Source organism: Crocodylus porosus, unplaced genomic scaffold (assembly GCF_001723895.1).
Source record: "Crocodylus porosus isolate Cpor-Errol unplaced genomic scaffold, CroPor_comp1, whole genome shotgun sequence".
In the NCBI taxonomy this organism is placed as follows: Eukaryota; Metazoa; Chordata; order Crocodylia; family Crocodylidae; genus Crocodylus; species Crocodylus porosus.
Genome location: NW_017728906.1, coordinates 129,237,685 through 129,261,817, shown reverse-complemented (window position 1 = coordinate 129,261,817; position 24,133 = coordinate 129,237,685). Strand labels below are relative to the sequence as shown.

At 38.5% G+C, this 24,133-nt stretch overlaps 1 protein-coding gene across 1 annotated transcript; it reads left to right on the top strand.

Moving 5' to 3' along the window:
• The first annotated feature begins 6 nt into the window (after positions 1 to 6).
• On the top strand, positions 7 to 22,704 carry KLF5 (Kruppel like factor 5). The gene is made up of 4 exons (XM_019529803.1): positions 7 to 166; positions 2,613 to 3,483; positions 4,737 to 4,796; positions 20,802 to 22,704. The coding sequence occupies exons 1-4, from the start codon at positions 29 to 31 to the stop codon at positions 20,978 to 20,980; spliced, it is 1,248 nt and encodes a 415-aa protein (XP_019385348.1). The 5' UTR covers positions 7 to 28; the 3' UTR covers positions 20,981 to 22,704.
• The last annotated feature ends 1,429 nt before the right edge of the window (positions 22,705 to 24,133 follow it).

Sequence of the window (24,133 nt, the reverse complement as noted above, 5' to 3'; positions counted from 1 at the left end):
GCTGGCCACAACCGCCCGCCCGGCGCCCATGCAGCCGCCGCAGCCCGACGAGCCCGTGTTCGCGCAGCTCAAGCCGCTGCTGGGCGCGCGCGGCGCCGCGCTCTTCGCCGCCGACGACCTCAAGCAGCAGCAGGCGGGGAGCGGCGGGGCGGAGGAGCTGGTGCAGGTAGGCGGCGGCGGGGCCTGCGGGCACCTACCTGCCCGCTGCGGGGCGGGGGGCCCCCGGGGTGGGCGCGGGGGATCGGCCCCTGGCAGCAGCGCCGAGAGAGCTCTAGCTGCTGCCCCTGCACTTGGCGAGGGAGGAGCCCGGCGCTGCCGCCCACGCACGGAGTCAGGTTGGAGCAGGGGCGGCCGGGCTACCCGCCACTTTCTGCGCGTCCCGAGAAAGACTGGGAAGGGCCCGCGCCGCGGCGGCGGCAACGCCGGGGTCTGGGGCCGGGCCGGGCACTTGGGGTGAATAGGGGCTGCCGGGGCGGCTTGTGCTTGGGGGTGTGGGCACCCGTACACTGTGAGTGTGTCCGGTGCCACTCGCATGTGCGCACGCACACAAGATCATGTACGTTATATATATGAGTGTGTGCATATGTGTATATGGAAATACATATATGTGCATTATACACACACACACGTTTGTGTATGTATGTGTGTTTGCAAATCATACATGCATATTATATACACATGCATGTTTGTGTGTATGCGTGAGTGTATGTATATGTGTAATATGCAAATACATATATATTATATACACAAACGTGTGTGTATACAGATGCATGTGCGCATGTGTACGTATATGTATATGTCTGCATATCCGTATGCAGGCAGATGTGGTTCTTTGGGTAGATGTGACAGCTTTTATTAGACCAGCCAAATCGTTGAGAAAATTGTTCTTTGCACATTAGTCATAAGCTTTTGGGTACAAACACCCTTCTTCAGGCAGAGGTAGAGGCTACATCCAGCACCCCTGAAACACTGAACTTCTGTAGAAACATACACGCACTTCTGTTCTGTTCATGCAATGCCATATACAATGGCATTCAAACGCATATGCCCGTGTGTGTGTTTGTGTATACACATGAACAATATTATATAATATTGTGCGAGTGCCACTCTGTGTGTGTGTGTGTGTGTGCATACACCATATATAGTATGTATGTGTATATATCTATGTGTATATATAAAAATGAAATATTATATGTTTACTGTACATGTGTGTGTATATTATTATAATATCGTGGGGGTGTATACACCTGTGCACATGCATAATATAATGTCGTGTGTATGTTACTGACACTGTATAGGGCACAGTGTGAACTCAGCAGGAAAGTCTTTGGTAAGCCATGCAGTAACTCACTTGCTCCCAAAACTCAGGGTTTGTTTTTTTTTTTTAAGCATAGTCCTTTGCTAGGAATAGATGGCCCTTCCCTTGGAACTCAACTGGTCTGATTCAGTCCCTATGGGAGATTAAAGTGGGGAGGATGGGAGGGGGAACGTTGTTTCCTGAGAATTTTATAATGATGAATATTGAGTGCAAGGATGTTTCAAGTCTCTGGCTCAGTGATATCTTCTCAAAGAATAAATATGCTTGTCTTCAAAGCAAGCTGCCCTTGGCTTGTAAACAAGAGCTGGAAAATGTAGCCTGGCATGTTAGGGCAGATATAGATCAAAGAAAAGAGGAGAGTATGCATGCACATGCACGTGTGCTTGTTTTTTGAGGAAAGCTCTCAAAATGCAGTTTTTAAGTAGACTTACGGTTTGTCAGCTGCATTCTGTTTTAGGGGTGCTGAAGGGTTTTGGAATGACTGGACTCTTTACAGTGCAAGGGGGAATGTAGCATTTGCCCACTGGAGAGTACATGATAAATGTTTTACTGATGACTGTACCAGTAATGTATCAGGCTTGAGCCACCCACGGATTCCCTAGCACTACTACACTAAGGGAATGATTTCCTAGTAAGTAATTAAAGAACTCTCTTAGGATTGGGACATGAATAGGAACATGTTTGTCACGTTATTAACCAATTATAGGTTTTGCTGATCTTTAAGAAGTCTTACTTCAGTCCAAGAGACTCTTTTATTACAGATATGTAGTCACTTTCTGATGTCTTTTCCTTCTCTCTATTTTATAGTGCTTATTAATTTTGCACCTGCTGGGGGCTTCTGTCCCATAGAATTAGTATTTTAAAACTCCTAACTTCGTAGTGTTGGCCTTCATATTGTCAGAAGGTGTGACTTTTACAGTTAGTGTTTCAAAGAGAAGAATGAGTATCATGCATAATAGTGACAACAGAGTACAAGTCTTACAGAAATGAGATAGATGTAAAGGCTGTGCTTTTTGTGCACATTGTTCAGTTGCAAACAAAAGGAGGAAGTAGTTTAGGTGATTATGCTTTCAAAAATATTTTTTTCTCTTCCTGCATAAATAATTTGAGAGAGACTTTCTGATTTGTTTTTGTAGTTGCCAATTAATGCACCAAGAGATGAAACTTGTATATTGATACTCTTTTCCTACAATAGTTTACATTTTCACTTTTAAATTCTCCCATGACTGATGTGTCATCTGGTTTGTGGGTTGGTAACAAATCATGTGGATTAAATGTTTTGTTTTTTATTTAGACAAGATGTGAAATGGAGAAATATCTGGCACCGCAGCTTCCACCCATTCCTGTTATCCCTGAACATAAAAAATACAGAAGAGACAGTGCCTCAGTTGTTGACCAGTTCTTCACTGACAGTGAAGGGTTGCCTTACAGCATCAACATGAATGTCTTCCTTCCTGATGTTAGTCACCTCAGAACTGGCCTGTACAAATCCCAGAGACCATGCGTAACGCACATCAAGACAGAACCAGTTACCATCTTCAGTCACCAGAGTGAAACTACTGCCCCTACCCCTGCTCCCACTCAGACTCTCCCTGAGTTTACCAGCATTTTTAGTTCTCACCAGACTCCCGAGGTGAATAACATTTTCATCAAGCAAGAGCTTCCTACTCCAGATGTTCATCTCTCTGTCACACCCCAACAGGGCCAGTTATATCAGCTCTTGAGTTCACCGGATTTAGATATGCCCAATTCTACTACTCAGGGAGCAGTAATGGACTCTCTAAACAACGTTTCTATGTCATCAGCCATGGCAGGCCTTAACACTCTCTCCTCGGCTGTTCCACAGACTGCAATGAAACAATTCCAGGGTATCCCTCAATGCACCTATGCCATGCCAAATCAGTTCCTTCAACAACAGGCCACTTACTTCCCCCCTTCGCCTCCAAGTTCAGAGCCTGGAAGTCCAGATAGACAAGCAGAAATGATGCAGAATTTAACCCCTCCTCCATCCTATGCTGCGACTATAGCTTCTAAGATGGCAATTCACAATCCAAATTTACCAGCAGCCATGCCAATAAATGCACAGACCATCCAGACAGTCAGATACAATAGAAGGAGTAACCCGGACTTGGAGAAAAGACGTATCCACTACTGTGACTATCCTGGTAAGCAGTCTGTCCTAAAGGAAAATAAATTGCTCAAACTTAAAATGAAAAAGTATAAACAATTTTGCATTAAATCAAATCTACGTGTTCATAATCTGGATGGAAGTGACTAAATCTGAGGGCTAGAAAAAGGACTAAATCCTCTTTTAATTCTTCCCTGAAGACCTTATTGTTCTGCATTCTTTTTTAGCATTTAAATAACTCTTGCATACTTTCCTATAAGATAATCTGCAGGTTACTAGCTATATATGCATTATTCCCTGTATCCCAGAACTTGGAGTGCTTAGAAAAAATATTGTGAAAGAGGCCAATTTGGGTACATTTTACTAAATCAAATTTACTAAAACAAAGCATGAACTATACTTCTTTGACATGTTGAGGTTGATGCTATAAACTGGCATAGTCTTCTTGAACTTTGTGGACCTCAACAGAACAGCTTCGAGGTATGGAAGCTGAGAATATGGCCCTTGTCACCCAATACGAACAAAGAACTTCGAATTTGTAAACTTTTTCTCTAATTGAGTTACTACTGTGATGCATTTGTTTTTAAGGTACTTGTCCATGGCCCTCAAAAACAATCAATCAAAAAAACCCCACACAAAATAAAACTTCAGTTAAACGCTTCCTGCCCAGATCCCATGCACTTGTTAAATTGAAATATGAATCAAGACAAACAGGTCAATCATTCCTTAAATAAAGTTACTCTGTCAAATATAAAATGTCCCTACTATACTTAACGAATGTAGAATTAGCCACTAGTAGGCATTTCTCATCCATATGGTGTTATATAAAGTGTGGTAATTCATATATGGCGTGATGAAGGCTGAATGGGAAAAAATATCAGTGTAGGATTACAATGACTAACAAGTATTAAGAAATAAAGGAACTCTGTGTCTGAATTTTCTAGAAAGACAACATTTAAAACTTGAATCATTGAGTTATAGGTGTGGCTACTTTGGATAATACACACAGTAATATATTATATTATAGCAGCTGTCCTTTTGTACTACTATGAAGTAGTAGTCTTTGTATCTTTTCTTTTAATCTTATGTAATGACTGAAGAACTTCCTGTAGGAGGTCGTAAAGCTTCAAACAATTATGCTGCTGCAGTACAGTGTGTATAAATATTTTCTCAAAATAACAGCTTTGCATTGACTTAAACAAAAAACCCCCAAACAAAACCAAACCTCTAACACCTAACATTGTCTCTGCTGACATGCTTTCCCTACCTTTTTATTTTTTTATTTTTTAGGCTGCACAAAAGTTTATACAAAGTCTTCCCACTTAAAAGCTCACCTGAGAACTCATACTGGTATGTACTTTTTCTTGTTTGGTCATTGGGTTATGAATCTTCTAAAAGCAAATGTGTTTGATCTGCCATCTTTTCTTGTTAACCTGGTTGTATTTTTTGTTTGGTATCTTCTGGCTAAATAGGACACAGACAAATTGACAGGTCAGTTGAGATAACCATCTGCTTTGGCCAATAAATACTAAAGTTCCCTATTTTAATGTACTTCACTAGTTATTTTTATTTCTTTATACAGTAAAAGATTTTAAGTACCAAAACAATTGATCACTTTTGAAACCTTCTACTTTTCCCTGAATTCTTGAAAGCAAAAGGTGTGTGGTATCCTTAGGGTTTACAACTCCTAATCTAGGCATAGCAAATACCTGAATATCTCAATTTTAATCCTGTGTGTGCGTGCGTGCGTGCGTGTGTGTGTGTGTGTGCGCGCGTGCGCATGAGAGAGTTGGCTTGGGGACTTTTTTCCTTTTAAGAATTTTCTTGAGCTTTCAGTTAAATTCTGGAGTTCTTATACTTTTGCTCTATCCCTAGCCTTTAACTTGCTTGTTTAGAAACCCAAGAGCTTGTACTCTTAAAAGAAAAATGTTTTAATTTCTTGATAAAGCTGATTTAAAAACAGTTTCAGTATGTAACATTCATGGGATTTGGCCACAGTACAATTATCTGCAGCTACATGTGTGCAGGCCATGTTAATGGACCTGCATGATTAAACTAAAGGATAGACTTCTGGTTTGCTGACTCCGGTATAAACTAAGAGTTCTCATTCTCTGTCAATATCTATGGGAATTACAAACTTGTATTTCAAGGAGACTGGCACCATTCTTTCCAAGACTGTAGCTCAGTTTGGGTTGTAGCTGCAATAAATTACTATTTAGTACACCAGCCTTTTAACTAGGGGGGGAAGGAACAAATCTTATGCTGGTGATTTTCTTAAAAATTGTAATTTTTCCTTCAAAATGCTTAGGAAAAACAAAGCATTTGTAAATAAACCTAAACTAAAAAAGTTTCTCTATTATTTTTTTAAGATGAATGTAAACTCAAATATATGATGCTTGTTCATTGTATGTGCAGTCTTCAGATCCGAATAATTTAGGGTTACACTTAAAACAATACATCGACTAAAGTGGCCTGTCAGCATTAAAGTTGTACTGTGTGAATAATGTGGCTTCACCTTTTGTTTAAAACAAAAGTCAAAACAAAAAGCTATGATTTAACAAAATGTATTTTGCCATCTCTATGGGAACAAGGTCTTTTATTCAGCAGCTACTTTGAATGGATTGTTGGATTACTGTAAAGAAACTGAGTATCTCCAGGCTAAATGTTACTATGGAAATCCTGTTTTGATAAATGAAGCAGTTATCTCTATTACAGCCACAGCAAAAATTAAAAACAACTGTACAAAGGTTACTGCTCTGCACTAGTAATAGACTAAACAAGAATACTGCCACCAACATTTTGTGATGCATATAACAACTTACGACCAGCTAGTTTAACAATTGACTAACATAATCAGAAGGATATAAACCTGGCTAATGTCACAGAATAGATCATTATGTGTCTAATAAATAATCTGCATGATAAGTGGGTGCAGTGGCCCCATGACATGTTAATTAACAGTTTAACCACAGAGTTAAAACATGTAACCTGCCACTGTAGGAACAGACAAAAATGAAGCAGTACTTAACTGAATTTTTCGGTGTTATAAAAAAAAAAAAAGTGAAAATCACTAAAGTCTTTGTATTTAGTTTTGGTGTTAATTGATAACATGTTTTCACATACACAGAAGTATTTTATTTAAGTTGTGATTTACTGATGTACAGCAGTAAATGCCAGTGAAATTTAATGTTGCCTTCCACTTTTTTACCTATGTGGATATTTGACCTCAGCAGTGCACCTAAGTGCACTAAGGTCACAGAAACCGATGTATTCACAGAAACAACGTTCTTGTTTCTGATTTTAAAAAAATATAGTGAGCTTAAGCAAATCTAATACAAAGTGTCTTGTGGGGAGGTGAATGAGGGGATAAATTGCCTGAGAGGTTAAAATACAGAAGTGAGTCTATACAGACATACCTACCTATATTAGGGAAGCCTGGATCAATTTGACCCCTCTAAATAGACATTTAATACTCGAATATTTTACGTGCACACCTGCAGGTACAGTTAAAATGTGTTTTAACTCAAAAAAAAAATGTTTTCACTGCTATATAAATTGAAAGTTTTTAATTACTAAATTCAGCCTTGATGTTTTTGTTTGTTTGTTTTTAAATGATACTCCCTCGAAGGAATGCCCTGGCAAACAGTACTGAAGGGTGCAATCCTTGAAGTCAATGAGAGCTTGGCCATTGATTTTTTAAAAAAAAAAAAAGAGAGAGAGAGCCTTGGACCCATTGGGATAAATTTGTCTGTGTGCCTACATTTACCTGTCTCTCTTCTTTCCACCCTCGCTTTTTCAGCCCACCCCCTTATATGCACTGAATTCATGCAGTGCTGTTTAAGGTTTTATTCTTGAAAATACCCATTCTGTCATAAAGTTTTTTACTTTCAAAGTATAACTTCTGAAGCAAGTGGCATGTAATCCACTTTATTAAAGTGTGTGATATTCTTTCAAAGCCCTTGCGGGGCTTAGCAGACCTGCTTATCTGGCTAAACTTGTTCTTTAGTAATCACAGACCACTGAAACTGTTTTCTCCTTATTCTTGGTTTCTTAACAATACCTCTTTAAATTGGCTGCAATCTCTCTCATCCCAAACGGTCCCCGCCTTTCTCAGCAATCTGTCATCTTAAAATAAAAAGTGCCTGCAGCAAAGTTTGTCTGCCATTTAAAAGTCAAGACAGACCTTATGCTTTTCCTTTATATTGGAAAACCTTAGCCCTTTCATGGTATTTACCCTGAATGGCTTTCTGTGAGTTTAATAGATGTTCTTTGAGAACAAACTTAAGAGAAATGTTATTGCTGAAAGATGGAATGTGGGCCATAGTCTATTTCCTAATTCCGATATGAACAAATTGGCAAGGTTTATAAATTACATTTTAAATAAAGCCATAAGGAATGGATGAGAAGATAGGCTTTCCCTGTGTTTTTTGAAGCTGAAACTAAATCAAAGTCTCATGTAAGTAGGTCTGTCTTCTATGATTTTGATGAAGTTGTTCCAGGGCCCTCTGTTCTTTTTTGGAATCTAATTTTCACTTAAAGGATTAAACAAGTTTCTTTATTTGTTCTAGTTCCTGAAATAGGCATCCACCTCTCTCCCAGATTGATTTACTCTTTATCTATTTGTTAAATTATGAAGGGAATTTTAATTGGGAATAAGCTAGTGGTACAAAAGTCGAACACCAGCAAACCAAGGTGCCAAAGTGTCCAAGGTACAGGATGCATTTTTGCATCCCTTTCTGAACAATTTTGGATCTGATGACAAATTCTTTTAGGTAACATCTCACAACACTTCAAATATCTTAGTTTTACTTGGAATTGATGAGCAGTTGATTGTTAATGTTGAAGTGATTTATGTACTCCAGCATATATTTATTTTATCAGAACATCTTTCAAGATAGTTGGGTTTAACTAACCTCCTATAGTAGGGAAATGCTTCTGAAACTTACTCACATGACAAGGTTTAGTTTCATAACTTGTATTGTGCAATCATGTATTTATACATGTATAATATAATGTGGTTTAACACTATTTACTTTTTAGGCACTAGATATGCCCAACTTTAAAAACTTGTCAATGAAATGCAGCTAATTGTGCATTATAGGTGCGCCCTAGTCACTACTTTCTTTTTACAGTAGTGTTTAAACTTGCTTCAAGAGCTCCTCCAAAAACAACATACCCTCTTTTATTTTGTATCTGTGGGGAGAGCCAGGGGAAAGAAGAAGGCTTTTTAAATATTTTTAAGGCTTGTAGTGGTATACTTGCACCTTTTTGAAAAATTTTTGAGTATCCCACCTTTAACAGTGTCAAGCACAGTTGTATATATTTCAGATTTATATACTGTTTTGTTTATAGGAAAATCTATCGCTGTTTTGTACACGTTGAGGCGCGCGCACTGAGGACAATTTTCCAGCTGCATATTGGTTTTCTGTATACAGAGTCTTTGTACAGGCATGTTCTCTGGTCACATGGCGGGTTTGCCATTAATAGAGAGATGAAATAGTTTCTAACATTAACTGCAAAACTATCTATAGATCTAGCTTGTATTTGGTGATGGGAAGGGGAAACCTAGATACCTCAAGAGAAATGGCATTTCTTTAAATGAGAGAGACTCCCAACATACCCAGTTATTTTAGATGTTTATATATGCTTAGGACTGCCATTAACTCATTCTGTTCCTAAATGTTAAAAGCTGCAGTCTTTTTAATTTAGGATTTTGGTCAGGAGATTTGGAATGTAACTGTCATGGCCTTTTGCCCTCAGAAACCCTGGTGGGTGACAGCTTTTGAGGAGCCTATATATAATTTTAGATCTTCAACTCATCAGCTATATTATACCTGATATTGCATATGTACATGTAATTGTTCTTTTGAACCCCAAGAGGCAGACAATTAGTATTCTTTTGTTCTGACACCCACCAATCCATTATTTAGTTGCTTAATACCAGAAGAGTAACAACCTTACATGAAAAATAAATCATGCTTTGCTAAATTTCCACCCCCCCACACATGCATGTGCTGTGTATGACTTTCCCATTTTCCTATTAATCTAATGTTTAATGACTTGCACTTTCCCCTTTCCTTTCAACTTTTTCCTGTTCCTTTTTTCCCTCCTCTCATTTCCCAGTTCTCCTTTATTTTATTTAATACTCCTTCATTCTCCTATGGAAAACATTAACCAGCTTTGTTTGCACCCTACTGTGGGCCTTTCTGGGGAAAGGCAAGAAACACAGTAGGGCTAAGAAGTCTTAAGAGGAGCACAACTATGGACATCTTTGCCTCCTTGATGGAGGGGTCATTTCTTTCTCCCTTCTTCCTCCCCCTCCCAGCCTTTAAGCTTAGGTTAAAGTTTGTCACAGAAGAAATGCAAAAACACTTGTCTGGGAAGAATAAAGATAGTACAGAAGAAACGGGTAAAAGCAATTCCTGTCATAGGGAAAAGGGGCTTCTGAGATTCTAATTCAGCACAAGTGGACCTAGTAATAGGGCACTCCGCAGAATTTGCTTAACATTTTTCTGGAAGTGGAGATCGCTAAAACTCCTGAAGGGGTACAAGGACCAGGTACTTGGCAGTCTCCCCAATCAGCTGACTTCATAGCTTTCATTACCAGAGTGTGAGCCACCTTATAAGAATGTTTCACCACTTTGCTGTGAGGTAGGGAAGTCTTGTTCCCCCCATCTGTAAACATAGAGATAACAAGCACAGGGAGACTGAACTGTCTAAGATCATACAGGGTGTTTGTGGCCAAGCCCACAGTGCTCCCTTGCCAATATACTGATTTAATCTGAAGCGTCTTGGAAAGCAGAATATCTGATATGCTACAGCCATAGAGCAGGCGAAGCTAATCTCACAAGCATTAAGGTTCTGTATATGCTTGCCTCTTGCAGTTATCAGCACTTCAGTCTTTCAAAGAAATTACTTTCCTTATTAAAATGTAATAAATACATAAAACCACGCGACAAATCTTTTATTGAAAACCTTTTGGTATTGCCTCTCATGAGAATGGCAGTAAAAGGTCTTAATCTTTATCGTGTATACTACAGGGGGAGATTTCTTGCTCTTTACCCGTTTGATCAGTAAAACCGATCATTTCTCTTGAGAGAAATTTTTACAGAGAGTATTGGTGATGGAGCAGAAGAACGGAGCAAACTTAAAATTAATGTTGGTGATGAAATGCTTGGCATATGTTGATGCAGAAATGTCACTGAGAGAGCAGTTAGCAACCTCTTCTTTAGTACTGCCTATCTTTTATTTATGAACCTTGCAGAAATCCATTAGTTGCTTGTGTGAGAAATGGAAAAGCATTACTCATGTTATTTCTCCCAAAATTGTGGTTTTTGCTTTTTTGAAAAGCCTCATTAATGATTACAATGCTTTGGGATTAGTTGATGTAGTTCTTTATCTCACAACATGACTTTTTTAATGAAGTGTATTTCACTGTATTGTGGATCTCTGGCAAAGTCTTGGCAACATAGGCCTCAGCGATTTACAATATTTGAGAGCTCCATCCTATCATTCTCTCATTACACAAGTACAGTTGTTCTTGAAGTCATTGAAAGAGGTGTCAGGCGAAGGGCAGTCTTGTCAGATTTAAAGTAAAAACATTTTTTTTAATTAAAGCTTAGTCACTTTAAGCATGAAAGCTTAAAACCCCCTCCCCTGTTTCTGTCAATTCCTCCCTGAGAGGATTAAACTTCAGTTCCAGAATATTTGATTCCTGATAAGGCAACTGTTGACCTAAGAGACTGGTTTTATATATAGTGCATTTCCAGACTAATATAGTTCAAGATCCATAGCCATTGCCAGTGATTTAAATTTTCCACATTTGATGAGACATTCTTTATCATACTTAATTTTTGAGCTTGACTTGAAGAGATTCAGTTGTCCTAGTTCCCCAGAGTATATTCTGAAGACAGTGTTGTTGGTTGTTTACTAGATGACCTGCACTTCCCATTGGTAAAAGATTAGAAACATTTCAGTAATGTCCAAGTTTAGTTTGAGTATCTTGGTAGCAGCATTCCTATCCTGTCAGACTGCATTATTTATATTCGGTGATCGTGAACAAGTCTGATTAAAGGCATATTAAAACCTTTCATTCTGGCAAATGTACAGTGCTTTACTTCTCAGTTAAAGCAGGCTTTAACTTACTGCTTTTAATGTTTTGTTTTCTTGGGTTTTTTGTATAGTCAGTAGAGGGAGATTACAAGAGCCAGAGTATACATTCTGATTATGTTCCTTTTAAAGCTGTCTCTTACAAACCTGGCCCTTGCAGGGTAGGTGTGAGAGCTGCTGAGTAGTTTTGGCATCCATACCACGAATGAGGGAACTTCTTTCCTCATATAGGACATGTATGGATGTGTGCATATGCACACATCCATACACCAATTGTCATGGATCCATTATAAATCTGCTTAAAAATGTAGTATTCCCAGGCCTCTTGTTTGCTTTTCTGCTTGAGGAAGGACCACCTCTGCTATAACAGAATGTTATGCCAAAAGACAATAAACTATTTCACAAACCAATCAAGAGTCCCCCAGTAATTCTCAAGCTGCGTGAGACAATACTTAACAAAATAAGAGCACTTTAGAGCACTGGGGAATTCTGCATGTTTGTTGGCAGATGAGGAGATAATGCCTTCTGCATGTCTGTAGCCACAAAGAGAATGAAAACTAGGATTTGGTGATCAACTCTTTTTTTTGAAATGCCTATCCACTCTCTTCAGTTACCTAATACAAATATGTTTGGTTTTTTTTCTGCACTTATGCACTTGAGGTAAAAGATTTGAAATATTGGTTAACTAAACAGTAGTGGCACCCCAAAATGTGGACTAACCCCTGGGAGGTGGCTTTAAAATCTTGTATTTTGTTCATACAGTGCTTAATGGTTAACATTAATTTAGGTAATATTATATATACGCACACTTAAGTTTCCTTTTCAATGTGCAAGACATGTTATGTATTCACTCTGCCTATGGGCAGGTGTAGTCCATGGACTACATTCTTTTTTCTTCACCCCAAAACAAGCTGGACTTAGTCTGACCTCCTTGCCTGCACTCTGCTCACCAAGCCATTTTCATCTTGGACTACACAGAAAATTCCAAACCACTGAGCTGAGACATGGGGCTGGGGCGGTGAAAAGGATTATTTTTGTTCCTGCTTTCCTCTCCTTCTCTCCAAAGCCTTTGAAAGGATGAATTTTTTTTAATTGCTCTGGCCAGAGCCCAGAATCAAGAATATTTAGTCCTGACTTGGTGACAGATTGAAGGTCTGATATCTGTCCAGGAATTTATTCTTTACACATTGGTGTGCTGCAATACATACACAGACACTGACTACCATTAATTCTGTGAGAATGAAAGGGATCGGATCTTAATCTAGTATTGCAATCTATAGGAAAGCTATTTTGGGTTGAAACATTTTTAGGAAAATGTTTTAATTCCAAGGCCTGTAATGTGTCTGGTAATTAAGACTCTCTTTAGGAGTACAGTACTATAGTAGAGGTAGAACATGGTTGTTTTAATATTTCAGAAAACTTTTAGAAGTAGACATAATGCAAGTAACTGGTAATTGGGTAGGTTCCTGCTAGAACTCCTGTTTCTAACTCCGCATGTTTGCTAGGGTCAGTCAGACATTTCTGGACAGATCACTTTGATAGAAAATACTGATTCAGCCAAACAAAATATTTGTATGATTTGTTTTAATTTCTTCAAAGCTTTTGATGGAAACCAGACAGGTATACAGGTATGCTGGCCTGAGCTTTCCTGGCTACTACCTTCTGGGGCTCCCAGTCTTGCAGGGCCTTTAACTCCATCAGGAATTGGTTAGGAGGTTAACAAGCCAAAATATTTCAGCTCTTCAGAAACTATTTTTCTTTGTACTTAAGGAAGAAAAGAGAGGATTGTGTGTGTAATGGGAGCAGATTCCATTTTCTGGTCATTTCTAATGCATTGCCTCTTCTTCTAGTCCTATTCGTTTATGCCTAAAACTACTTTGGGGCAGGGACCTACAGTGAAATCCTGGTTTTGTTTGAACTTCCCCAAAGGTGTTTCATGGCACTGTAAAGCACCTACAGCGCTTGTTGATATTTGCCTGTGCTTCACCCATTTGGGATGACCCACATAATTCACTTAACATAACTTTTAGAAAACAAAACATTATGGACAATTTCTCACTTCTTTTTTTTAAACACAGCAACAACATCAAGTTTTATTGCATAAAATTCCCTCTTATGAGGTACTAGTAAAGCAAGTTTTCCTTTTTCACTGGCCTCCTTCCCTCCCCCTAGGCTTATTTTGCATACATTTAAGCTAGAACCACATTTTTGAAACTTGGTTCCTAGATAGGAGGTCTTGTATTAGCGATGTGACACTCAAAGGTAGCTAGTCCCCCAACAGCTCCAGTGGAAATTAATGGGAGAGGTGGGAACTAAGGGACTTAGCTAAATAATAGTGGTTCGATATTTTATTTTTTTTTTGATTTCCAATTTAAGTGAATGAATGCAGACACCTAACTTTAGGGTAAGATTTATTTAAAACTAGCTTCCTATAGTATTAAACTTATGAAAAATAAAATAAAAAAGTACGTACCTAGTGTTCTTTAAATAGTCTTACAGTATTTTTTTTTTTTTTTTTTTTTTTTTTTTAAAGGATCTACTTTTCTAGTGTTCTTAGTGGGAAATTGATTACTTATGTGGAACCTATAGTGGTGTTTTGGTCATAACCTGCTATGCTTAAGTTTCTTTTATGAACATGCAATACTTTATTAATAGAGAAATGTCTCTTGTGGACCAGTGCCCCGCCAAGTGACTGTGGTAGCTACAGCAGTGGCTTACATGGAGAAGTAGTATTAGGAAAGTATTTGGTATATTTTTAGTTTATCTTAATATGATTTAGTAGTTTAAAAAGGGGAGTGCCATGTGACCAGACAGCTCTCTACAGTTACCAGCAAGGGCTTCGTAGCCCAAAATTTGGAAACCACTTGGGCAATAGCGTTAACAAAGTGGTAGTTCAGGCTAGCATGCTCATGCTCAATTCATGTCCATGACTTTCTTCTGTGGATATCAAAGCCTCCAGCATTTGCTTAACAGATGAACAAATTGAAAGAGAGATTCCCTCCCACCTACCTGCTTCCCTCCCCCAGTTGCATGTTCCTTATCTCTTCCTGGGTTCATTCTCCAAATGTGATTCCGATCTAAACTTAAGTGCTGAGCAGTTTTACACTGAAGTACAAGCTTGTTTCACATGCTGTACAAATATGTTTTTTAAGATGGAGAATGAATACATATTAACAGTTCAAGGACTTAAAATACATTTTGTGACATACAAGCCTAACAAAATATTTAAAATCAGTGATATTGGAAGGAGATTATGCAAAAATCCAATTAAATTTATGAAACCCCTATCCTGTTGAAGTATAATTTAAGGGAAAGCAGTTCTGTTTCCCAGAAGTGTTGTGTATAATATTTCTGGCTTGGGAAGAAAGGGCTGGAGTATGCTATTTGGCTAGAAATTGGTACCAGCTTCCTCCATGCTGTTTTACTTGAACAGTGTTGACATTTTAACAAATCCCGTGGAAGCTCCCCTGAAGTGGAGGAGTTAGGCTTTTTTTGCTTTTACAGTAAAATATCTGTTTGATACAGTGATCATGTTCCAGGAACTGAGCTATAGTGTTTTTGTATTTGATGACCAATGGCATTCTTGGTTTAACACCCTATAGAAGGTTTAAACTGCAGGAGGAAAACCAAATATTTCTGAAACTTTACAGCTACTGTGTTTCACACAATCATTAAGGTAAACAAATATTACATTACTATGTAGCCAGTGAAAACAGTGGATAAAGGGTTCAGTGTCCCTTGTTTTCTTTAATAAATCCGGCAACCCCAGAGTCCTCTGCCTGTTAAATTCAGCATAGCAAAGAAATAGAATGACTTTTTAAACATGTGTAACTTGAGGCACTTTTTTCTTGCCACAGGAACTTAAACCAAATTCTTGTTTCCACAAAATATGACACAGACCCATGTGTATGGGTTGAGGGAGATAAAATAGTAACAGGGCCAGTTTTTCTTAAGCTGTCTTTTAAAGAGGAGTGAAAATAACCTTCACTTTCTCTTCCTTGCTCTTCTCAGTCCTTCCCCACCTAAAAAAGAAAAACAGTGTAAAATGATTTACTTCTTAAACACAACTTCCTAATGGAAAGTAGCATTGCACACCTAGATACTCAGTATTTCACCATTAGGATTTATTCCAAATAAGCTGGGCCTCTATGTAGGAGCTAAAAATACGCTTTTCACTTCTCACTTCCTATGTTTTTAGCCACAACAGGGTTAAAAGCAGCACTGTGGCTTTTAGCATTATAGTTTTAAAAATTAACAGTTACAACAACATGAAGTGCTGGCTTATTCTTTGCCATGCATCCCCCAAATGCAATTCTACTCAGCTCAAGTCTGTAGATGCCAGGGTGGGTTGGTGACTGCATAGAATGGAGAAACGACTCTACAGGGAGCATAACAACAACACAGGCCATGCCACCATCATCATCACTTGTCATAATTATTATAAATCTTTCTAGTAATTTGTGACCTAAGAGAGCATAGCGAACTGCAGTGGCCATTGGGAATGCCTTAGGAATTGCATTGGAAATGTCTGCTGTAATTTCCAGATGTATCCTGGGCCTGGGTTGAGGTCTTGTCCCCAGTGAAGTCAGCGCGGAATTTTGCCAGGATTTCACATGCATGTGTAGCAATTTGCCCTTCCATAGAAATCACAAAATCACTGCTGTCCAGTGTATTGGTGAATTGTGCACCACAAATCTGCACATGTTTCTACTTTCTCCTTCCATTTTCATGGTAGTTCCTTAACATTATGCTGGACAGAAAGTGGGCACATCTATTCCTCTAATGTATTCTCAAACCTCCATCAAACCCCAGATATTTCATATAGCTCAGCTTCTGCTTCTCTTCTACAAGAAATGCAGCTGTAGTGTAAAAAAATAGTAAGTTCGCTGTTTTTTGGTTTGATAAACAAAGTTCCTTTAGCTAGCCTCTTGTATCTGAGGTGAAAGCTTTCAGGTTTAGATGAACAACATATTAACATTTCCATGGAGAGGGGAGAGAAATGGGGGTCAAATTCTTCCGATTGGATTTTTTTTCCCCACACCATTTTTTCAGCATGCTAAAGAGCTGCTGCATCTACTGTGGGGAAAGAAATAAGACATTTCTTCTTGCCTCCTTCCCATTCCCCCACCTCCTCCCCCCAACTTTCTTTTGGCCAGAAGGTTATATAAACAGTTAGTTGTTACAGAACTTCTCTTCCTGCTGATAGAGTCCCTCTCAACTTACTTGGTTGCTCTGAAAACAAACTGAAAAAATGAATAAATCTATTCTGTGACCATCAAGTTTGGGAACGGGGGGTTTTATACACATGCTCTGGGAGTAGGGGGGGATGCTTTAATTAGAGCAGTTCTCAGAGCCACTCTAATTTAAGCACCCAGAGAGTCACGTGTATCAGTGTGCCCACACTGAAAAATGGCGGTGGGGGTACTTTTAACTAAAGCTCAGCACATGAGCTTTAGTTAAAGTGCCCCCGCTATGGTTTTTCAGTGTGGACACACTGATGCACGTGATGCTGGAGTCTGTTGCTGGAGCGTGGTAATTACTGTGCTCCAGATTCAATTAATAGTCTGATCTGACATGCTGTAATTGCAACATGTGAGAGCAGCATCACTGCACGTCTGTAGGCATCCTGTGATCTCAAGCTTACTGCTAATCTCTGCAGATATTCCTAACTTCCCTTTCAGCTCATATCATTATTTCTTTTTCTTTTAACCAATCTTTCTTCCTCAAACAAATGCTACAAACCCCTCAAACAATAGACTCTACTTTGGCACATATCCGACTCCAGAGTCTAATGTTTCTTCTCTTGTCTGCTTGCTGTTTAGAGAGAGGATTGGGTGCCAAGCATGGGGGATGGCCTCTTAATTTTTTTTTTTTAAGGCTTTGAAAGAACATTACTATTGGTTATACTAGCGATGGCAGTCTGTGGCACAGGCAGTTTCTGTGTGTGGCACACTGAAGATCAGGGATAGGACAAAGTGCAGCACAGATAGGACAGAAAACAGAGCAGCAGATAAGTTAGGGAACTTAAGGCAGGAAGCAAAAACCAGAGCAGCAGATCAGGCAGGGCAAGGGGATTGGAGCAGCACTTGAGGAGGTGTAAGACTATCTTGTGGCATGTGTGCAATCAGATTGGTCCCTTAGTTGAAGCTGCTGTTTTAATTGAAAAAATGAACACTAAAAATAAAATATTTTGTTTTAAAAGTGTTGGAATGGGTGGAGTAGGTTAATACTCTGTTCTGACACTGAGTGCTTCTGTTGCAAGAATACCCCTTTTATGGAATTCTGTTTTTTGTCTTCTACCACAAAGTAGACCTCAAAGAGGCCTCTTCTGTACCCGTGTCATCTGCAATTTAGTGTTCTAACAATTGCATCAATAACCTTGGAACAAGTTATTGCAAGATCCAATTTAAATATAGGAAGCATGACAACTGTACTGCAAGACATCCTGTACCGAATAAAGCCCTCTTCTGTCATTATGACTCGAATGTGTTATTTCAATTGGCTTCTCTGGCATTAGAAGTGCTTTGCATATTGAGTTTGCACAAGAACCTTATTTTAACTTGTGGTCTGCCTTGTGTGGGGCACAGGGAAGATCAGAAATGCGGCATTACTCTGCCTTGGTCAAAGCTGTGTAGCACATACTGAGCCATAACAGACCTTTATAATAAATTGTGAATAGTTGAGCTTCTATTTTAAGTCAACAGAATGAATCCCACTCACTTCTAGCAGAGCTGATAGCCCTAGTGGCATGTCTGTATAGCACAAAGCTGGGCTGTATCAATAAATCTTGATTTATCTAGGGCACACCACCATTGCTGTTATCTTGGTGCAAGCTCAGTGCAGTTGTGAATGTGCTGCCAAGGAAAAACAATTCCCTCCGCACAAACAATGATTGGTTTCTCTACCTCTGTCTCTTTGTGGGAGGTGAATATCTATTAACAAATTAAATAGACCATGGAAAGCAATGTTGTTGTTTTTTTAAGCTGGCAACAAGATGGATTTAGATTTTTTTAAAATCGTTTATATTGTTCAACGTAATATTTAATTTAGTGCTTTTTTGACTGCAGAACTATAAACTATGTAAGAACATGTTCTTTAAACCAACTCTGCTTTCCCCAAACTAACGCTACAAAACTGTCCGACAACAGGCCCTTCCCTTTGAGAGATATCCCACTTAAGTCCTCAAGGCACTCTGCTATTTAGAGGCAGATTTGGGCAGATCTGCATGCTGAGAAGGAGAAGAATATGTTTCTTTTAGCTGAGAATCCCTATTATGTACTTCAGTTATCTCACCTGGACTGTGGATGGGGCCAGAGGACTCTGGTTACATAATAATGGCTTTCCTCCTTTTCTTTTTCTCCAACTCTGAAAGAGTCATTACAGCTACTTCAAAAACATCTTAGTTGCTTCAGGCTGTTATCAGAGTATGACTAGGAGGAGAGAGAGCCCAAGTGATCAAATTTAAGAAGAGAGGCTATTTGCAAAATTCTTCAGGTGCGATTGTCCAAAATCCTGGTCATTAAGCCTAGCCCTGTTCTGATTGGTATCAGTGCTGAGTGTTTTGATGCATTCTATTCCTCTCTCTACTGTGAGTCAAATTATTTTTAAAAGTACTGAGAATTTTAACCTAAAGGATCTTTCAATAAATTATAGAGTAGTTCAACTTTGTATACAAATATAGTAATGGTTCTACAAATAGCTACTCTTTGAAATCCATTTATATAGAAAATATAATGGTGTTTGTCATAAAGTGGCATTGCATGCATACTAGCAGAAGTGTAGGATTTTGTTTGTTTGTTTGTTAGTAACTGGTTCTCTGTTACTTGGAAGGAAATTACCTTAATTTTGTGATTTGGTATTTTCCCTGCTCTTTCAACAAACATAACTACAAATTATAGGTGTGCTTAAAATGCCCCATTTACATTCCTGAAATAGATTAATATAAATATTTTGGTGGTTTTGGTCAGTAGTTGAATATGGCTCCTTAAACCTGAGTACTTGCATCTATATTATACACTTCAAATGTGCTCAGGTTTTCAGATGTTCTATGCACCCTGTCAGGTGTAAGTGAATGGGAACAGCAGGTGGTTGGCACCTCTAAAATTCCTGCCATTTAACCACTTAATTCTAAACATTCAGTTTTGAAAATTAGTGTCTTAGTCTGTGAGGTGTTTTTCTTCTTTGCATAGCTACCCTAAACTAGAATACCACAAGATTTTATTACAACTTACCATTTAAATATTATCCCAGTGGTATGTGTCACACCTGCATAATTGCTTTTAGCTTTACTTAAGCATCAGGAGCTGGGTCTAAACATGCACTTTACTCTGGAGCAGACTAACTAGTTAGGAAGTAAAGTGTCACTGTATACACATGTGATGGTATTAATAAGGCAACAGTAAATTAATAAACTCCGCCATAAGATAGTACCCTCATAGTACTGTCTTATGATGGGGTATCTTACTGTGATTAAAGGCACATGTAGACGCTGACTGTAGGCATAAAATGCACCCAATCAGCCCAGCCAGCAAGGGGCTAGACTCCTGCCTGCCGCCTAGCCACCATGCTCTGCACTTTCAGCACACTCGTGCCCCAGCCAGCCCCTCCATTGTCCCATCCTGCCACCTGGGAGCCCAGGGCTGAGCAGCCCTGACATAAGTTGCTCCACCCCTGTTCAAATTGCTGCTCTCCTGGACAAATGTGTAGGTGCTGCACCCAGGAGTAGTTTACTTCAGTTGAAACTGCTCTGGAGTTTATTGCTTTGAATTTATTGCATGTGTAGATGCCCCGAGGAGCTCTTAAATGGATCTCTCCATTGTAGGTTGTAATAATAATCTTCTTCCCCATTCAAATTGGATCTTCAAAAACATCTAACACTAGTAAAAAGATGCAAATAAAAGTTACAAAACAAGACAGCTTGTTGTCCAATGCAGTTTAGCTGTCTTTCCACCTCCTCATCACAAGATGAAACATAAGGAGGTGCATTTCAGTTTCAAGTAGCTTTATTTCTGTGTGTATATTGTATTACTCTATAATAGATAAATAATCAGGTTGTGCTTGCAGGTCTCTGAAATGGTCTCTGTTTACTAAGGTGTCATCAGAGCTTGTAGCTAAAAAGATTAACTTGAGAGTATTAATGGTAGGGGCAAATCATCACAGAAACTTAACTCACTTTTCCCTCCCTGTTTTCTTCTTTTTTTTTCTGTGGACAGGTGGTTAATAATCTATCTGTTCTAAATGTTTCAGGTGAGAAACCATACAAATGCACATGGGAAGGCTGTGACTGGCGATTTGCTCGCTCTGATGAATTGACACGCCACTACAGGAAGCACACGGGGGCAAAACCATTCCAGTGTGCTGTGTGCAATCGGAGCTTCTCTCGCTCGGATCACCTGGCTCTGCACATGAAGAGACATCAGAACTAAAAGCTGGACTTGTCCTTGAGGCTGTTTGTAGCTATGCAATTTCCTATTGACTGTCAATATACAGCTAGAATTAGTTTAACTTTTTGACTATGGACGATCCATAAAAAAAACTCAAGGAAACTGGAAATGTATATTTTGTATATTTATGAGGAAACAGGGAAGACACTGTATCAAAATACCGGAGTGTTCACTCATTTTGTTTGCTCTCATAACGTATATGGCTTTAGTCAGCAGGTTTCATCTCATTACAAGTATTATGTCTTGACACATTGCATCATTTAACATTATTTTATCTTGCAGTGTTTTGACCAAAGCACTGTTGTTATTGTGGCAATGTTTAGTAAATGAATTAATGAGAGGTGGCTGATGAATGAACATAGAGGAAAAGCCATGAATTGCAATCTGTCAGGTTTTTACTAGATATATTTAGTACTCATTTTTTTTTAATGTTATGTCTTTCTGTGGAGATAAAATATATAGAGAAATTCATACACAGCCATAGAACAACATGTTTGTTCTCTGTTGCATGTTTGCTATGACAAAGATTTTGTAAATATGCAAATCAGCTTTTTAGGTTTGTTACAAAAATTTTCTAGGAATGGTCTGAAAAAAGTCATTTTACATTTGATAAGAACATGGCACACTTACAAATACATTTTATTTAAATACCTCTCAAAACATTTCCAACTTATCTTTTTAAAAGAAACAAGCTGCCCATTCAGACATTTTGTACTTGCTAACAAATGTTGTGCACTGAATATCTGAAACATGATGGTGTTTTCAAAGTGCTTAAAAGAGCAAAACACTAAATAAATACCAAAAGGTTAAATTAATGAGGACAGTTACAATATACAGAATGCTAAACCTCTTACTATAAGCTAAACTTAGTATCACTTTTTAAAAAGAAGGATTTAGGATGTAATTTTCATAGACAGACATGGTAAGCTGGTTCAGCTCCAATATGATCTAGTTTCACGTGGGTATTTCATGTACTTTACCAGGAGGTAAAGGATACAGTAATTTTATTTAAAATTACAGTGCCATTCAGTTAATCCGCTGTGCACACTGACAGAGACAAGGTAAAATTCCTTGTTGACATAAATAGATGCCACTTCATTGAAGCCAATGGCGTTCTGTCTTTTTATGTCAGCAGTGAGTTTGATCCATAGTTCTGCCTTGCAATAGTAAATGAAGGGCCAAAAATGTGGTTATACTGTGCAGTATTTGGCCAGACCAAAAAATACAACTCATACACATCTGCAGTTCACAAGCTGTGATATCCAGCTGTCAACCAAAGGGTAGAATAAACAACCAAAATGCCAAAAAGGGGTCTCAAAAAAACACATAGCTTTGTTTAAACTGTTGTTTGTCGTTATTTATTTTGTGGTGTATGGTAGACTTTTTAAAGACAATTTTATATACAGTTGATAAGTTATAGTTCTGTTTGTCATAGCTAGAAATGTTGCTCTTAAATGTAAATAGCTGATAAATGATGTAAATAATTTTGTAAGGCTTCAAATGTTTATACATGGAGACACATGCATAAATTGGTTGCTGTTTTGCTTCTTTTTGCCTCCCCCCCCCCCACCTTATTTTTGTATTGTGGTATTTCCTATGCAAATAATGGAGCAAACAGCTGTATAGTTGTAGAATGTTTTGAGAGAGAATGAAATGGTTTATATATAAAAGAAAATTTTTTTGAAAAATAAAACAAAGTGCCTAAAGTGTGTGTGTGTGTGTGTGTGTTCTCTGTAGCTCCTTAGAATGAAATGCTTGTGGTTTTGCATTTTGATGTCCAATTCATAATATTTTTTGGGCCAATTCTGTGTGTTGTTCATGATGGGGACTGTCATTTTCTACTTGGAAAGTACCTAGCACTTTTTAGTTTCTACCACAATCAAAATTAGTGACCTTTTTATGGAGCCATTCTGCCATCCAAACACTGACTTTTAGATCTGTTTGTTATTCAGCTGACTTAATAAGTGGAATTAAAGGATTTGTTTGCCTGTGATAGTAAGGCCCTGGACTCAGTGACCTAGGTGGTCCCTTTTGGTCCTATATTCTTATATCAAATAATGTGGAAGCTATAAATTGTCCTTTAGGCTAAGTATATACTGTCAAAAAGCCTGAGGTTGAATTGATTCAATCTTTGTAGGTTAGTCTAAGCTGTGTAGATTGAACTGATAAGCAAGTGACCAGACATTCATTTTTGATTCCTGAAATACAGCTACATGTCTGTAGTGGCCCAGACCAGAAGCCAGGAGCCTTAGAGCACGGCTCCCTGCTTGGCTGGAGCGGGCAGCTTGGGCCAAGGCTAGCTTACCCACTCTGCGAGGTGGGAAGGATGCTACGGGGGAGATGCACAACATCCTGCGCTGCAGGGGGACAGTGAGTTAACTTGAATCTGGAAAGGATCTGGGAAAAAGGTTCCTTAAACCTAAATCAGTTGTGTGATGCTACATCCATCCATGTGCATCTTAAACCAGTTTTGGCCCTTTTAAAAGTGGTTTATGTACACTAAACTTCTGTTGTGTTATAGATTTGAACCAGTTTCTGACCACTTATACCAATTTATATGCAATTTCTGTTCCTAGCCCTGCAGTGTTGCCTCCATTTCAGGATCCTTTCCACTAACATACAAAACAAAATATTCAACTTTCAGAACTGGCGGGAGAATAAGGACAATCTTTTTTAAGGATTTAAGATCTGTAGATCTGACCTGTAGAACTTGAATTTGCAAGTTCTTGCTTACAGAAGCAATAATTAGTTGTACCTGTGGAATGTTAAGGTTGAATCCTGGATTGCTCATACCAGTTGAATCCTGGATTACATTAAGGCTGAATTGCGGGTTGCGCATACCAGAACTTGAATCCTGGATTGCTCATACCAGTAAATCCTAGACCTCGCATCTTAACTTTTTTTCACTCTTATCTTTCACAATACATATATCTAACCGTATCCATGCCACCAAATCAAACTCTTGAAGAGCAAAACCCTAAAAAGTTGACATTACTAATTAGGACTAATGAAGAAATTGGACAGTATAATTCTGTACAACTCCAAGGACTGACTTATAAGGTAATCCTTTTGATGAATAAGGAATCATCACTGCAAAATATACTAATGGATCAAAAAGGGGGCATTTTTGGAGGG

Bases quoted from the DNA above. Each gene is read 5' to 3' on its own strand.
- KLF5 (XM_019529803.1), top strand. From the start codon at position 29: ATGCAGCCGCCGCAGCCCGACGAGCCCGTGTTCGCGCAGCTCAAGCCG. The intron at 167-2,612 runs GTAGGCGGCGGC...TTTTTTATTTAG, and splicing joins GGGCGGAGGAGCTGGTGCAG to ACAAGATGTGAAATGGAGAA. The intron at 3,484-4,736 runs GTAAGCAGTCTG...TTTATTTTTTAG, and splicing joins CCACTACTGTGACTATCCTG to GCTGCACAAAAGTTTATACA.